This window comes from Spinacia oleracea, chromosome 3 (assembly GCF_020520425.1).
Source record: "Spinacia oleracea cultivar Varoflay chromosome 3, BTI_SOV_V1, whole genome shotgun sequence".
In the NCBI taxonomy this organism is placed as follows: Eukaryota; Viridiplantae; Streptophyta; class Magnoliopsida; order Caryophyllales; family Amaranthaceae; genus Spinacia; species Spinacia oleracea.
The window spans coordinates 131,852,507-131,871,305 of record NC_079489.1 but is presented as its reverse complement, the minus strand read 5'-3'; the positions used below and the strand labels follow the sequence as shown (position 1 = coordinate 131,871,305).

The window sequence follows — 18,799 nt, the reverse complement described above, 5'->3', positions numbered from 1 at the left end:
ACTTAGAAAGTTATAACTATGCATATGAGACGTGCAATAAGTTTGAAAACATTCCTTAGGTTCTTTGGTTCAAAGTTGGGTTCGAAAACATCATTTTTGCCTAAAAATGACATAGGACGACCCAAATAGCCTTAAATGTGAAATAATAGATTGTAAAAGGCCTTAGAAAGTTATAACTATGCATATGAGACGTGTAATAAGTTTGAAAACATTCCTTAGGTTCTTTGGTTCAAAGTTGGGTTCGAAAACATCATTTTTGCCTAAAAATGACCTAGGACGACCCAAATAGCCTTAAATGTGAAATAATAGATTGTAAAGGGCCTTACAAAGTTATAACTATGCATATGAGATGTGTAATAAGTTTGAAAACATTCCTTAGGTTCTTACATGTAAAACATGCCTAAAAATGACCTAGAACGTACGACCCAATTAGCCTTAAATGTGACTACTACGTATATAATTGCATTTACATGTGTAAACAAAGTATATAATTGCACTTACATGTAAAATATTCTTTGCATTTACATGTGTAAACAAAGTATATATAATTGCATATTTTATCGAATGTGTAGTGCTTTTCGGAGTTACAAGAGACTAGGTGGACAATCTAAGGGAACTAAATTAACATGGATTCCAGCACAGGTATATATATATAATTAGTTTATTATTTACCTAAGAAATAAGTTTTTCAAAATTATAACATACAATGTGATAGAAATTTTACTTGTGTTATTTATTTTAATGCATTTAGTGTGCTCAACAACCGGGATCACTAGATTGTGGCTACTACGTCATGCGTTTTATGTACGACATAATAATGAATCATGGTAATAGTCAAGATCTTACTAAGGTATGTTCTCATAAACTACGTACTTTATATAATAAATTGAAGTACACAAAACTATTATATTGATCAATCGTTGATAAATTGAATTATTTACACTTTTTTAGGATTTTTCAAGAACATTGCCTTATTCAGCGGAGGAGATTAATGAGGTGAAAGATTTTTGGGCAGATTACTTCATGAACAATGTCGAATTTTTAGCTTAATTTGTAATATGAACTTGATCTCTAGCTAGCTACGTACCTTTGTTGTAATAATTTTATGTTTGTTGTAACATGTTGGTTGATCGATCTATGACGAATTTAATTGCCTTTTATTGGGAACGTTAATTACGTTGTAAACTTTTGTGACAGGTATTAATTATAAATGTATTCCCGGTATTGGGAATGAACCGTCTAATTTCAAAGACGATCATGTCGGAATTTCCAACTAAAATATTAAAAAACGAATATTTTTTTAAAAAAATAAGTCATTTGCAACGCACGTTAGCTCAATGTGCGAGGCAAATGACTTAATTTTTTGGCGCTAAAATTGTCATTTGCGTCGCACATTAAGCTATTGTGCGTGGCAAATGACTTTTTTTTTTTGCGCCTAAAAGTCATTTGCGTCGCACATTTATCTAATGTGCGTTGCAAATAACTTTTCAACATGGTGCCTGAAAAGTCATTTGCAACGCACATTAGCTAAATGTGCGACGCAAATGAACCTTATTTGCGTCGCACATTTAGCTAATGTGCGTTGCAAATGACTTTTCAGGCATCATGTTGAAAAGTTATTTGCGTCGCACATTTGCTAAATGTGCGACGCAAATGAGGTTATTTGCGTCGCACAAATGTGCGACGCAAATGACTTTTAGTCATTTGCGTCGAGAGCTTTTGCCACGCACGATCTGCGACGCAAATATGCTTAAAAGTGCGATGCAAATGACCCTATGGGTTCAGTCAAGAGTAAGTTGTGGATTAATATCATTAATTCCACTTGAACTGAAGTGGCCTCTAGCTAGGCATTCAGCTCACTTGATCTCACTGAATTTATTAACTTGTTAATTAATACTGAACCGCATTTATTAGACTTAACATTAGATGCATACTTGGACCAAGGGCATTATTTCCTTCATCAACCTCTTTCCGCGCCGAAATCCCATACCGATAACAAACATCAACAAGGGTATCCCGAACCACATTATGCCGATGTTTAATTCCCACAATGCCAGCACATGACACCGCATTGTCACCGAAGATATCTCCCGCAAAGATCCTGGAGCAAGCAGAACATGACGCCCTAATAAAAAAACAAAGGAACCCCCAACCGGTAACACAACACACATCGGTAAGTCTTAGCATTCATCGTCTGTCCCAAAGCTGATATAGGGACCGCACGAAGCCAAGCAGAGGTGTGATCTCCTTGCTGCGATTTCTACAATGCCGATTGTCGAGGGGATAAAGAGAAGGTGGATTCTGTAGATGCAGTAACCTTTGTGAAATATATATCTGCCAATTCTTCATGAGTTTAGGGGCAACGACCTCACTAGGGTTACTTAGAATGTCATACTCCACCGTTCTATTAAATAAACTCAACGCATCTTCAAATGCTCGACCAGGACCAACAAAGCCAACATGCCGTAGAAGCTTTGTCTGCAAACCAAAAGACTGCAATCGAGAAGCAAGAAAAGCATAATGACGAACATCACCTACAGAATAAACACCAAGCCCGCCAAAAGAAAAAGGTAAGGTGGCAAGTCGCCACTGCCAATCGCCAAAGCCAGACCCCGAAGCAGTAACAATACGCTCCAAGGAAGATCGAAGAGCCTCATCGAATGTGCGCTGAGCCGCCTCAAAAATAGCAGAAGGACAAGTACACAAAGCAAAGTAGAGTTTAGAAATTCCGGTACATGCCCTAAGTAACAACATCTCACACCGAGGATCATCAAGCTGAGCAACCTTATCCATAAGCCCAATGGTCTTTGTCATCCTCTGCATCACAAGCTCACCAATAAAAACTGGATTGGAACTAACGGGTCCACCAAGCAACTTAACACAATGCAAAGGACGAGCAATATCAGGAGGAAATACTCCCACAGCCCTGCTTCGAGGGTCCTCTACAGGCCATAAGACCTCAGTCTTCTCCACGTTAAGATGTAATCCGAGACAAGGCCCTTCCTCCATAATCAACTGCAGAACCTTCCCCACCACCAAGGTGTCACCAATAGTAGTGCCGTCATCCAAATACCATGGCTGAAGACATACATCAAAAGTGTCTCTGATTTTACAAAGTAGGGGTTGTAAAACCAAAGCAAAAAGCAGAGGACCAAGGGGATCACCATGCTGCGCCCCCTGAGACGACCATAAGGTGTGCTCCCCATAATACAATCTGGATGGAGTAGAGTAGCAGAATTCTACCCATCGCGAAATGCCTTGACAACGAAGACGAACTTCACGTAACATGGCCGCTCGATCAACTAAATTGAAGGCATTTTGAAAATCCACCAACAACATTGAAAGACCCACATCAGAACCCCGATATTATTATTATTATTATTTTTATTATTCTTCTTCTTCTTCTTCTTCTTCTCCTTATTATTATTATTATTATTATTATTATTATTATTATTATTATTATTATTATTATTATTATTATTATTATTATTATTATTATTATTATTATTATTATTATTATTATTATTATTATTATTATTATTATTATTATTATTATTATTATTATTATTATTATTATTATTATTATTATTATTATTATTATTATTATTATTATTCACTAGTGGAAAAAGGCTTATTTGCATCCCCGCATTTGCCACGCCATTCTGAACATGTGACGCAAATGACAAATTTTAGCATAAAATTTAGTCATTTGCGTCGCAGCTTCATTAAACTACGACGCAAATGACTCTAGGATGCCCCCCAGAGTCATTTGCGTCGCAGATTAGTAAAACTGCGACGCAATTAACTCAATCAAGTGCGTCGCAGATTTACTAATCTGCGACGCAAATGACTCTGGGGGGCATCCTAGAGTCATTTGCGTCGCAGTTTAACAAAGCTGCGACGCAAATGTGTTTGATTTTTTTTTTTCGAATTCGCGCTCACGCTTAATTGCTTTCAAGCTTCATTCTGACTTAGGTTTTGCTCGACAAACAACCAACACTGCTTCACTCCCAAATGAAACCAACACCAACACTGCTAGAGTCTCACCGGCGGCTTCACCCTGCCGTCGTTGCTTCACTGCCGCCTTCCGTGCCTTCCGCCGTTTCTTCACTGCGCTGCCCCTTCACTGCGCTGCACTTCACTGCTTCACTCCTTCTTGCTGTACTCCCTTTTTAGAGCCGCCGCCCACTCACTCACTCCTGCCGCCCACGGCCACTCACTCCTTCACGCCGCCGCCCACTCAGCCGCCCTTGTTCATTGTAGTCTCTCCTCTCTTAGGTATTGAATTTTAATTTTGATATTTATTGAATTTTAATTGTGCATTTTAATTTTAATTGTGGAAATTATAATTGAATTTTAATTATGCATTATAATTGAATTTTAATGGTTGATATTATTTGTTGAATTTTAATTGGGTACATTTTAGGATTTAGGTTTTGTTGAATTTTAGTTGTAGGTTTTGTTGAATTTTAGTTGAATTTTAATTGGGTACATTTTAGGATTTAGGTTTTGTTGAATTTTAGTTGTTAGGTTTTGTTGAATTAAAAGTTATGAAATGAAGTTTTGGGTATGAAATGAATTTAGGTGATATATGAAATCATGTTTTGGGTTTGCTACAAAATTTTGGATTTATAATGATATGAATAGCCTAGTTTATATTCTAACCTTTGACAAAATTTGGTCTAGTGGTTGAAAATGGATCGGAGTTGGATGTATGGTAGTAAACGATTTTCTACAAGGTTCTTACAAGGGATTCAAGAGTTCATTAAGGTTGCCTTGAAACATCAATCAGAACATGAATCAAGTTTAATTCTGTGTCCTTGTTGTGATTGCAATAATTCAAGGGGGTATCGGGATATTGATGATATTGTTGATCACATAGTTCGTCGCGGTTTTAAGGGTAACTACACGACGTGGACATGGCATGGTGAGAGCATAGAACATGGGGCAAGTTCTAGTATGCCGAGCTCGAGTCAGCATAATCATTGTGATAATGGTGATGATAATGAAATTGAGGATGATATTGGTGTTGAAAGTGAGGAAGAAGAGGAGAAAGATAGGATAGATGATATGATGCATGATGTGGAAGACCATCATTTCGTTGAGCGTCCCCATATGTATGATAGTATAATCAAAGCTTCCGCAACACCATTATATCCTGGTTCTACACAAACTGTACTTGGTGCCGTCATCGAATATTTCAACTTAAAGGTGGAAAACGGTTGGACCAACAAGAGTTTTTCACAGTTTTTGGAGGCCACGTCTGGTAATCTTCCTGAAGGAAACAAACTTCCAAGGTCTAACTATGAGGCCCAGAAGCTTATGTGTCCTTTGGGTATGGATTATGAGAAGATACACGCGTGTCCAAATGATTGCGTGTTGTATCGAAAGCAGTATGCAAATCTGCATGAGTGTCCAAGATGCGGTTTGTCCCGTTACAAGATCGTGGAGAATGATGCAACATCAACTAAGAAGAAACCTTCTCCGGCTAAGGTGCTTTGGTATCTTCCAATTATACCAAGATTTAAGCGCCTTTTCTCAGAAGAGAAAACTGCAAAACTCTTGAGGTGGCATGCCGAAGGGAGGAAGAAAGATGGGTTAATGAGGCATCCTGCTGATTCTCCACAATGGAGGAACATTGATCGAAAGTACAAGGTCTTTAGGGAAGAAGTTCGGAATCTCAGGCTTGGTCTTTGCACGGATGGAATGAACCCATTTGGGACACTTAGTACCCAATATAGCACTTGGCCGGTTCTTCTCACCATATACAATTTGCCTCCTTGGTTATGCATGAAGCGTAGATACATCATGTTGTCGCTCTTAATCTCTGGGCCTAAACAACCCGGAAATGACATAGATGTGTATCTAGAGCCACTCATTGAAGATTTGAAATTGTTGTGGGATGAAGGGGTGTTGATGTTTGATGCATACACCAAAACCAATTTCACTTTACGTGCCATGATTTTTTGTACGATAAATGATTTCCCGGCTTATGGAAATTTGTCAGGGTATTCTGTAAAGGGAAAGAAGGCATGTCCAGTTTGTCATGATGATTTGGTCTCGAGGCGCCTAAAATTTTGTGGGAAAGATGTGTACATGGATTACCGGATGTATCTTCCTGAAGATCATCCATTTCGAAAAGAGAAGGAAGCTTTTAATGGAGAATCGGAGATGAGAGAAGCTCCTGCCCCCTTATGTGCGTGTGAGGTTTATGAACGGGTTAAAGACATTGAGACAGAGTTTGGTAAGCCTTATAAAGGTCAGCCAAGTGGTGGTTACAAGAAGAGGTCTATCTTTTGGGATCTCCCATATTGGAGAGATTTGGAAGTTAGGCATTGTTTGGATGTAATGCATATTGAGAAAAATGTTTGTGATGCCATTGTTGGGACATTGTTGAATATGCAAGGGAAAACGAAGGATGGGCCTAAAGTTAGACAAGATATGGCTGCTATGGGTCGCTCCGAGTTGGCACCTCAAGAAAGGGGAAAACGCTGGTACTTTCCCCCAGCTTGTTTCACCTTGTCTAAAAAGGAGAAAGTTAGCTTTTGTGAGTCTTTGCATGGCTTAAAGGTCCCTGCCGGTTACTCTTCAAATTTTCGTAGACTTGTGTCCATGTCTGACTTGAAATTAGTTGGAATGAAATCTCATGATTGTCACGTGTTGATGCAACAATTGCTGCCGGTTGCAATTCGAGGGATATTGCCGCCACAAGTGAGGTATACCATTACAAGATTGTGTTTCTTTTTCAACACAATTTGTAGCAAGGTGATCAATCCAACAATACTGGATGATTTGCAGGCTGATGTACTTGAGACCATGTGTCGGTTTGAAAAGTATTTTCCGCCATCATTCTTTGACATGATGCCTCATTTGATTATTCATCTTGTTCGTGAAATTAAGCTTTGTGGGCCAGTTTGTATGAGGTACATGTATCCCTTTGAACGGGAAATGGGTACCTTGAAAAATAGAGTGATGAATCCGGCCAAACCTGAAGCTAGTATTGTCCAACGAACCGTCGCGGAGGAAGTTGCTGCATGGGTTTCTCAATATATGGCACGTTTGAAAGAAGTCGGAGTACCAAAGTCTAGACATGATGGGAGACTTGGGGGTCAAGGTACAATTGGAAAGAAAAGGATATCAATCAGTTCTGAAATGATGTGTAAGGTTGAGCTGTTTGTGGTGCAAAGTCTTAGTGAAGTCCATCCATACGTGGCTGAGCACATGAACTTTCTTAGAGAGCAATATCCTTCAAAAAATGGTCCTCAACTGATAAAAGAGCATAATCGTTCATTCCTCACATGGTTCAAGCGTCGAGTGATGGATCAATTTTCCGACACGCCTAATGAGGTATCTGACATGGTGAGATGGTTGGCATATGGTCCTAAATGTCAAGTCATATCTTATGAGGGGTACGACATCAATGGCTATTCTTTTTACACGAAGCGACAAGATGACAAAACGACGATGCAAAATAGTGGTGTTACGGCAATATGTTTGTCTTCAGAGTATGCTAGTGTAAAAGATAGAACACTTGTAGATAAGACGAACTCTTACTATGGAGTCATTGAAGAAATATTAGAGTTGGAATATAAGTATTTTAAGATTCCTCTATTCCGGTGCAAGTGGGTTGATATTAGTCGCGGTGTCAAAAAGGATGAACATGGGTACCTGACACTTGTAAACTTTAGTCGAGTTGGGCATCTTGCAGATCCTTTCATATTAGCATCACAGGCAAAACAAATCTTTTACATGGTTGACCCTGCCGATCGTAGTTGGTCAGTTGTTCTGGAAGGCAAAAGAAGAATACTTGGCGTTGAGGATGTAGATGATGAAGAAGAGTATGATGAGCAGTTTAATGAGATTCCACCTTCCTCCTGGCATATCCCTCAAATGATTGACGATGTTGACATGAGTTATACACGCCGAGATCATGATGAAGGATTTTATGTTGAAAAAGAGAAATAGTGAGATAGGTACTATTTTGGCAACTATTTTTTCACCAAGTTAATTTGTAGATTAGTTAAAAGTTGGGTTCGAAAATGTCATTTTTGCCTAAATATGTACTATAACGACCCAATTACCCTTAAATGTGGAATAATAGATTATTATGAGGCTTAGAAAGTTATAACTATGCATATGAGACATGTAATAAGTTTGAAAACATTCCTTAGGTTCTTTGGTTCAAAGTTGGGTTCGAAAATGTCATTTTTGCCTAAATATGTATTATAACGACCCAATTACCCTTAAATGTGGAATAATAGATTATTACGAGGCTTAGAAAGTTATAACTATGCATATGAGACATGTAATAAGTTTGAAAACATTCCTTAGGTTCTTTGGTTCAAAGTTGGGTTCGAAAATGTCATTTTTGCCTAAATATGTACTATAACGACCCAATTACCCTTAAATGTGGAATAATAGATTAGTACGAGGCTTAGAAAGTTATAACTATGCATATGAGACATGTAATAAGTTTGAAAACATTCCTTAGGTTCTTTGGTTCAAAGTTGGGTTCGAAAATGTCATTTTTGCCTAAATATGTACTATAACGACCCAATTACCCTTAAATGTGGAATAATAGATTATTACGAGGCTTAGAAAGTTATAACTATGCATATGAGACATGTAATAAGTTTGAAAACATTCCTTAGGTTCTTTGGTTCAAAGTTGGGTTCGAAAATGTCATTTTTGCCTAAATATGTACTATAACGACCCAATTACCCTTAAATGTGGAATAATAGATTATTACGAGGCTTAGAAAGTTATAACTATGCATATGAGACATGTAATAAGTTTGAAAACATTCCTTAGGTTCTTTGGTTCAAAGTTGGGTTCGAAAATGTCATTTTTGCCTAAATATGTACTATAACGACCCAATTACCCTTCAATGTGGAATAATAGATTATTACGAGGCTTAGAAAGTTATAACTATGCATATGAGACATGTAATAAGTTTGAAAACATTCCTTAGGTTCTTTGGTTCAAAGTTGGGTTCGAAAACGTCATTTTTGCCTAAATATGTACTATAACGACCCAATTACCCTTAAATGTGGAATAATAGATTTTTACGAGGCTTAGAAAGTTATAACTATGCATATGAGACATGTAATAAGTTTGAAAACATTCCTTAGGTTCTTTGGTTCAAAGTTGGGTTCGAAAATGTCATTTTTGCCTAAATATGTACTATAACGACCCAATTACCCTTAAATGTGGAATAATAGATTATTACGAGGCTTAGAAAGTTATAACTATGCATATGAGACATGTAATAAGTTTGAAAACATTCCTTAGGTTCTTTGGTTCAAAGTTGGGTTCGAAAACGTAATTTTTGCCTAAATATGTACTATAACGACCCAATTACCCTTAAATGTGGAATAATAGATTATTACGAGGCTTAGAAAGTTATAACTATGCATATGAGACATGTAATAAGTTTGAAAACATTCCTTAGGTTCTTTGGTTCAAAGTTGGGTTCGAAAATGTCATTTTTGCCTAAATATGTACTATAACGACCCAATTACCCTTAAATGTGGAATAATAGATTAGTACGAGGCTTTAGGATAGTGGTGGTTGTTCAAAGGATGATGGATGGTTACACCTGATACTTCTTTATTCAGGGAATTTCCATACTCCTTGAATTCTTATGCAACTGGTCTCTATATTATGCTCATGGAGCTGGATATTATGTCATCCATGTTTGCACTCCCAAACTACCTCCCAACCCGGAAAAAAAACATCTTATTTGGATTTAAGTGTCTGCTAAGTTCCTGTGTACCATCTAATTGCTGGTTGTTAGTATCTGAAGGTTACTTCAGGAGCTTGGTTGTGCTTTCTTTGTTGCTTAATCTTTAAAGAACAGTCTGTTTTTGGGTGGGTTTGTGGACCAAAATTTTGCATATTCAAATTCATTCCCCAGCATTTGTACAGAACTGATCAGAACTGCCCAGTTCTATGCACTGATCTGCACAGCTCAGATCAGAACTGTGCAGATCAGTGCACAGAACTGGTCAGAACTGATCAGTTCTGTGCACTGATCTGCATAGTTCTGATCTGAGCTGTGCAGATCAGTGCACAGAACTGGTCAGTTCTGATCAGTTCTGTGCACTGATCTGCACAGTTCTGATCTGAGCTGTGCAGATCAGTGCACAGCTCTGATCAGTTCTGTGCACTGATCTGCACAGTTCTGATCTGAGCTGTGCAGATCAGTGCACAGAACTGGTCAGTTCTGATCAGTTCTGTGCACTGATCTGCACAGTTCTGATCTGAGCTGTGCAGATCAGTGCACAAAACTGATCAGTTCTGACCAGTTCTGTGCACTGATCTGCACAGTTCTGATCTGAGCTGTGCAGATCAGTGCACAGAACTGGTCAGCTCTGATCAGTTCTGTGCACTGATCTGCACAGTTCTGATCTGAGCTGTGCAGATCAGTGCACAGAACTGATCAGTTCTGACCAGTTCTGTGCACTGATCTGCACAGTTCTGATCTGAGCTGTGCAGATCAGTGCACAGAACTGGTCAGTTCTTTATTTTTATTTTAAAATCCTGCTTTTGAAGGTATGTAATTTTGATGATTTTCCAATGCAGTAGCGTCAGGCATGGATGAAGATCAACACGCAAATTCAGGTCCTTCTAACAAATCACCAAATCAAGTGCCCCAAAAGCAAAAAAAGAAGCCAAGAGGCCCTGCAAAAGGAATAAAATCCATGCCCGGGGTTCCAAGAAAAATTGAATGGGATCACTTGGACCGACCCACAGGGAAATGGGCAACGGATTACAAGAATCACATTGGCGAGATAAGTCGCGCAAAGGTTTCAATATTGATCAGAACATGGGAAGATGTTTCACAAGGAATAAAAGACACTTTGTGGGAAGACGTCAAGGTAACCGGTTTTATTTTGGAAATTCAGTTGTACATATCTACGTGTCTTTTTCATGTGCTAAAAGACTTTCTTGTTCCTTTTCTTTTTCTTTCATTTAGAGAGAATTTCATATCACAGATGAAACTAAGAAAGAAGTTGTCTTAAAGAGTTGTGATAAGCGTTGGAGGGAATTTAAATCAAGATTGACGACTGGTTGGATCCGGGGTACAAGGAAAAGGCCAAAAGATGAAAAGATGCCATATGATTTGTATAGTTATATAACTAAGGATATATGGAAGGAATTTGTGAAGATACGTACCTCCGAAGAAGCTGAGGTATAAAAATTATTCTTATTTAAAGTCTTGTTATAATCTAAGTTTTATTTTGTTGTAATAATTTCTTTTACCCCCCTAAAATTAGGAAATAAGTGAGAAAGCAAGACAAAGTCAATCTTTCAACATATATCCTCATCATATGGGACATAAATCATATGCTGAAATGACAAGTGAATGGCAGAGAAAAGGGTACATTCCCTCAGTTTCTTCGTCATCTGAAGGTTCCTCTGCGTCTACAATTTCTTCAAGTTTGCCGAGTAGGACATGTTTATGGCTTCTTGCAAGATCGGTACCAGATGAGAAAGGAAATCCTTACTTGCCGGATGAGGGCACACAAAAGGTCAAAGAAAATATTGTAAGTTCATTTAACAATTTTGCGTAATGTTGTGATTCCTCTAATTTCATATATGTTCTTAAATATGAAACCAAGTGTTGAACTTTTCTCAAAACCATTTGATTTCATGTAGGATGAATGGAAAAGGAAACAAGATGAAGGGGAATTTGTTCCCAAAAGTGCACGAGATGATGTCTTATCTCGTGCACTTGGTAAGACTAAAGAAGGGAGACCACTAACATTTGGTGGTGGAGTAGGCATCAAAGCTGTGTGGGGGACCGGAGAGCGGCGTAGCTTTCGACGGTATGGAGATGCGGAGATGGAGGAAATGGAAGCAAGAGTGACCAAAAGGGTCAAAGATGAGACAATACAAGAGATGAACTCCAAGATGGATGCCATGGTCATGGAGAAATTTATCACATTTGCTAAAGAACTTGGTGTCCAAATACCAAGCCATATGAGGATAGACGCAAATGTTCATAGTAGTTTTCGTTCCGGGGGTTTAGATCCATTTGCCGACATTACGGTATGATAATTTGTGTTTTTCAAGTACTTTGTTTCTAGTTAATTCTATTGAACTTTTCTAACATGTTACATTGTATTTGCGTTATTGTTCAAAATAAATAATAAGGAACCTGTCCCGTGCCATCTATACCTGAACATAGGCTCGGAGAAAGTCTTTGTTGCCTATGGTACCATATGTCCAGAGTTGCTCCTTGATCACCACAACGACGTCACGTCCGATAACGTGAAAGTGAGCGTTGATGATTTTGAGCCCGCGTACAAAGAAGCTCCCGTCCCCGTGCCTTCTCAATATATTAAGAAACTTGCTCAAGCTCATGGTACCTTCACTCAGTGGCCAAAGCATTTGGTGTCGCTTACGAATGAGGAGGTAACTAACATATGCATGATAATTTGAAGTAGAACTATTATACCATGTATGCTCACTAATATGTATATCGTTATTTGAAAATCATACCTCAGGTAAACAAGCCTACAAGTAAAGAGCCTAAAGGGAAAGGGAACAAAGGGAAAGAGATAGTGGTTGGGGGAAGTGGAACAAAAGCGTCCAACACTAAATCAAAAACCTATTTCCTTGAAAATTATAAAGTGCAAAATTTGAGTGGTAAGTGCAATGTGATGAAAACTATGATGTTGGGATTAAAAGAAGGGGAGCATGTTAAGGTACATTGCACTAAAAGGACATTCAATATGGAAAAGGACTTTGAAATTAGTGTCACCGTTGAAGACACCGATCAACTTCTCTCGGGAGCATGGCTCAATATATCAATAATACAAGTTTTTGCTACGTGAGTTACCTAAATTCATATTTTGCCCCTAAATTTGATTTTTATGATTGTCTTAACGTTCTTACACTCTATATTATAGGGCTTTGAGTGAGTTGTGTTTTCACGATGATTGTCACCCCAATAGTATTGGATTCATGTGCCCGGAGATGATCTCGGCCACCATGTTAAAGTCCGATGCAGATCGAATTCTATTGTACATGACGAGGTCCATGAGTGCACTTAGTTCTAAGACATTCATCTTATGTCCATACTACGAAAAGTATGAAAATTGGGTTCAAAGACATTCCTTAGGTTCTTTGGTTCAAAGTTGGGTCCGAAAACATCATTTTTGCCTAAAAATGACCTAGGACGACCCAATTAGCCTTAAATGTGAAATAATAGATTGTAAAGGGACTTAGAAAGTTATAACTATGCATATGAGACGTGCAATAAGTTTGAAAACATTCCTTAGGTTCTTTGGTTCAAAGTTGGGTTCGAAAACATCATTTTTGCCTAAAAATGACATAGGACGACCCAAATAGCCTTAAATGTGAAATAATAGATTGTAAAAGGCCTTAGAAAGTTATAACTATGCATATGAGACGTGTAATAAGTTTGAAAACATTCCTTAGGTTCTTTGGTTCAAAGTTGGGTTCGAAAACATCATTTTTGCCTAAAAATGACCTAGGACGACCCAAATAGCCTTAAATGTGAAATAATAGATTGTAAAGGGCCTTACAAAGTTATAACTATGCATATGAGATGTGTAATAAGTTTGAAAACATTCCTTAGGTTCTTACATGTAAAACATGCCTAAAAATGACCTAGAACGTACGACCCAATTAGCCTTAAATGTGACTACTACGTATATAATTGCATTTACATGTGTAAACAAAGTATATAATTGCACTTACATGTAAAATATTCTTTGCATTTACATGTGTAAACAAAGTATATATAATTGCATATTTTATCGAATGTGTAGTGCTTTTCGGAGTTACAAGAGACTAGGTGGACAATCTAAGGGAACTAAATTAACATGGATTCCAGCACAGGTATATATATATATAATTAGTTTATTATTTACCTAAGAAATAAGTTTTTCAAAATTATAACATACAATGTGATAGAAATTTTACTTGTGTTATTTATTTTAATGCATTTAGTGTGCTCAACAACCGGGATCACTAGATTGTGGCTACTACGTCATGCGTTTTATGTACGACATAATAATGAATCATGGTAATAGTCAAGATCTTACTAAGGTATGTTCTCATAAACTACGTACTTTATATAATAAATTGAAGTACACAAAACTATTATATTGATCAATCGTTGATAAATTGAATTATTTACACTTTTTTAGGATTTTTCAAGAACATTGCCTTATTCAGCGGAGGAGATTAATGAGGTGAAAGATTTTTGGGCAGATTACTTCATGAACAATGTCGAATTTTTAGCTTAATTTGTAATATGAACTTGATCTCTAGCTAGCTACGTACCTTTGTTGTAATAATTTTATGTTTGTTGTAACATGTTGGTTGATCGATCTATGACGAATTTAATTGCCTTTTATTGGGAACGTTAATTACGTTGTAAACTTTTGTGACAGGTATTAATTATAAATGTATTCCCGGTATTGGGAATGAACCGTCTAATTTCAAAGACGATCATGTCGGAATTTCCAACTAAAATATTAAAAAACGAATATTTTTTTAAAAAAATAAGTCATTTGCAACGCACGTTAGCTCAATGTGCGAGGCAAATGACTTAATTTTTTGGCGCTAAAATTGTCATTTGCGTCGCACATTAAGCTATTGTGCGTGGCAAATGACTTTTTTTTTTTGCGCCTAAAAGTCATTTGCGTCGCACATTTATCTAATGTGCGTTGCAAATAACTTTTCAACATGGTGCCTGAAAAGTCATTTGCAACGCACATTAGCTAAATGTGCGACGCAAATGAACCTTATTTGCGTCGCACATTTAGCTAATGTGCGTTGCAAATGACTTTTCAGGCATCATGTTGAAAAGTTATTTGCGTCGCACATTTGCTAAATGTGCGACGCAAATGAGGTTATTTGCGTCGCACAAATGTGCGACGCAAATGACTTTTAGTCATTTGCGTCGAGAGCTTTTGCCACGCACGATCTGCGACGCAAATATGCTTAAAAGTGCGATGCAAATGACCCTATGGGTTCAGTCAAGAGTAAGTTGTGGATTAATATCATTAATTCCACTTGAACTGAAGTGGCCTCTAGCTAGGCATTCAGCTCACTTGATCTCACTGAATTTATTAACTTGTTAATTAATACTGAACCGCATTTATTAGACTTAACATTAGATGCATACTTGGACCAAGGGCATTATTTCCTTCATCAACCTCTTTCCGCGCCGAAATCCCATACCGATAACAAACATCAACAAGGGTATCCCGAACCACATTATGCCGATGTTTAATTCCCACAATGCCAGCACATGACACCGCATTGTCACCGAAGATATCTCCCGCAAAGATCCTGGAGCAAGCAGAACATGACGCCCTAATAAAAAAACAAAGGAACCCCCAACCGGTAACACAACACACATCGGTAAGTCTTAGCATTCATCGTCTGTCCCAAAGCTGATATAGGGACCGCACGAAGCCAAGCAGAGGTGTGATCTCCTTGCTGCGATTTCTACAATGCCGATTGTCGAGGGGATAAAGAGAAGGTGGATTCTGTAGATGCAGTAACCTTTGTGAAATATATATATCTGCCAATTCTTCATGAGTTTAGGGGCAACGACCTCACTAGGGTTACTTAGAATGTCATACTCCACCGTTCTATTAAATAAACTCAACGCATCTTCAAATGCTCGACCAGGACCAACAAAGCCAACATGCCGTAGAAGCTTTGTCTGCAAACCAAAAGACTGCAATCGAGAAGCAAGAAAAGCATAATGACGAACATCACCTACAGAATAAACACCAAGCCCGCCAAAAGAAAAAGGTAAGGTGGCAAGTCGCCACTGCCAATCGCCAAAGCCAGACCCCGAAGCAGTAACAATACGCTCCAAGGAAGATCGAAGAGCCTCATCGAATGTGCGCTGAGCCGCCTCAAAAATAGCAGAAGGACAAGTACGCAAAGCAAAGTAGAGTTTAGAAATTCCGGTACATGCCCTAAGTAACAACATCTCACACTGAGGATCATCAAGCTGAGCAACCTTATCCATAAGCCCAATGGTCTTTGTCATCCTCTGCATCACAAGCTCACCAATAAAAACTGGATTGGAACTAACGGGTCCACCAAGCAACTTAACACAATGCAAAGGACGAGCAATATCAGGAGGAAATACTCCCACAGCCCTGCTTCGAGGGTCCTCTACAGGCCATAAGACCTCAGTCTTCTCCACGTTAAGATGTAATCCGAGACAAGGCCCTTCCTCCATAATCAACTGCAGAACCTTCCCCACCACCAAGGTGTCACCAATAGTAGTGCCGTCATCCAAATACCATGGCTGAAGACATACATCAAAAGCGTCTCTGATTTTACAAAGTAGGGGTTGTAAAACCAAAGCAAAAAGCAGAGGACCAAGGGGATCACCATGCTGCGCCCCCTGAGACGACCATAAGGTGTGCTCCCCATAATACAATCTGGATGGAGTAGAGTAGCAGAATTCTACCCATCGCGAAATGCCTTGACAACGAAGACGAACTTCACGTAACATGGCCGCTCGATCAACTAAATTGAAGGCATTTTGAAAATCCACCAACAACATTGAAAGACCCACATCAGAACCCCGATATTATTATTATTATTATTATTTTTATTATTCTTCTTCTTCTTCTTCTTATTATTATTATTATTATTATTATTATTATTATTATTATTATTATTATTATTATTATTATTATTATTATTATTATTATTATTATTATTATTATTATTATTATTATTATTATTATTATTATGAAAACACCAAAACGTTACAAGCTTAACAAGCTACAAAGAACAAGTGAACTACAAGAAGTTGGAGGGGAGCCAAGATACAATCTGGCCCCCCACTCCTCTAGCTATGGCGAACCCGATCCTGCTGAAAATGTGGGCAGCTGCCCGCGCCCCAATGTCCTGAGCCCTGGAGTACGCCTGGACCCGCTTCAGCAAAGAAACAGCCCCTTTCTCTAATTCCCCAAAAGAAGAGAAGGAAAAAGGAAAGAAACCGTAACCCAAAGCCCTACAACGTGCCGCATACTTATCCTGCTTCCGTTGCGCTGCAACCGCCACAACCCGACCCGGAACGAAGCCAAATACAAATGCTCTCGTTGAGAGTCGAACTCAAGACCTCCCGCTTATTATTATTATTATTGGTATATCAGAACTGATCTATTTAGATCATGTCCAAAGTATCTTTATGTCCAGTTTAGAACCAATATGATTAGATCATGTCCAGATCATAACCGTTATGTGCAGATCAGAACCGACCGGTACATATCATGTTCAGATCAGAACCGATAAATCCAAATCAGAACTGATCTGTAAAAATTATGTCTAGATCTGAACCGATCTATGCGATCGGGACCGATATGTGCAGATCAGAACCGATATATGCAGATCAGAATCGATATGTGCAGATCAGAACCGATATGTCCAGATCAGAACTGGTATGATGGGTATGTGAAAATAATGTCCAAATCAGAACCTTCACGTCTAGATCAGAACCATTATGTCCTGATCAGAACCGGTTTAAGCAGATCTGTCCAGATCAAAACAAATTTGTACAAGTCATGTCCAGTTCAGAACCGATCTGTAAAGATCATATCTAGATAAAAAACGATATGTAAAGATCATATCCAGATTAGAACCGGTATGATCGATATGTGCAAATTATGTTCAGAATAGAACCTTCATGTTCAGATCAGAAATCGATATGTGCAGATCACGTCCGGATCATAACTGATTTGTATAATCATGTCCATCTCGTAACCAATTTGTACAGATCATGTCCATATTAGAACCTATACATCCAGATCAGAACCGGTGTGTCCAAATAATGTCCAAGTCAAAACCATTATGTCCATATCAAAACCGGTATGTCCAAATCACGTCCAAATTAGAACCGATCTATCCAGACCGTGTCCAAGTCTATCTCATATATGAAATTGTTAAATAATGACTAAAGTCAAATAACTAAGTTGTAATTATAACAATATTATGAATTCATCTGATGGCTCTTCCAAAGTATTCCATTAAGAAGGATTATTGTGAGCTTGTGCCTTCTATTGCTAGGGTACATTGGACTAATGCAGTATGGGGTCGTTTAGCTCAACCTAAGCATAGATTTATCACTTGGATGGCTATGCAAGGTAGGCTAAATACTAAAGTCAGATTGATGCAGTTTGGTGTCACTGTAGACAACTTATGCATGTTGTGTGGGCTTGAGGTGGAGGATCACAAGCATCTATTTTTTCCAGTACAACTCTAGTGTACAGCTCTAGGTGCTGGCAACAGGTTGCTTCTTGGATAGGCATTGGTGTCTCCCTTCAAAGCTTACCTGATCTTGTCAGATGGGTACATAGAAGGAAGCTCACAAAGTTCAGGAAAGAGGTGGTTTTCACCTTTGTTTGTATATAGCTTACCATATTTGGGGTGAGAGGAATAACGCATTGTGGAATAGTCAAATTAGAAGTATTGATAGAATGTGCAGTCTTGTAAAACAAAATGTTCATACTAGACTAAGTTCAATTTTACCTAAAGCTCTAAGCTCTAGAGATCATAGTTGGTACATAACCCTTTTCGAAGGGTAGTCTGAGGCTTTTATGCCTGTTTGTAGTTTCAGTGAGGCTTGTTCACTGAATGCTAAACTTGTAAATATTTGATGCATATATATACTAATACTTGCTTATCAAAGAAAAAAAAAATATAAATTTGAATAAATTTATTTTACATGTAAATCATTTAATATTAATAATTGTAGTTTTTGTTATTTAAATCTTAATTATGACAA

The 18,799-nt window shown here is 38.1% G+C and overlaps 2 protein-coding genes across 2 annotated transcripts; one reads left to right on the top strand and one right to left on the bottom strand.

Annotated features, from left to right (window-relative positions):
- Positions 1–434: 434 nt before the first annotated feature.
- Positions 435–1,235, top strand: LOC130469406 (uncharacterized). Its single transcript, XM_056838697.1, has 3 exons — positions 435–642; positions 752–850; positions 952–1,235. Exons 1-3 carry the CDS (start codon positions 526–528, stop codon positions 1,048–1,050), a joined length of 315 nt encoding a protein of 104 aa, XP_056694675.1. The 5' UTR covers positions 435–525; the 3' UTR covers positions 1,051–1,235.
- Positions 1,236–2,260: 1,025 nt separating this feature from the next.
- On the bottom strand, positions 2,261–3,288 carry LOC130470076 (uncharacterized). Its single transcript, XM_056839654.1, has 2 exons — positions 2,418–3,288; positions 2,261–2,301 (listed from the first exon to the last, which is right to left on the bottom strand). Exons 1-2 carry the CDS (start codon positions 3,286–3,288, stop codon positions 2,261–2,263), a joined length of 912 nt encoding a protein of 303 aa, XP_056695632.1.
- Positions 3,289–18,799: the final 15,511 nt, after the last annotated feature.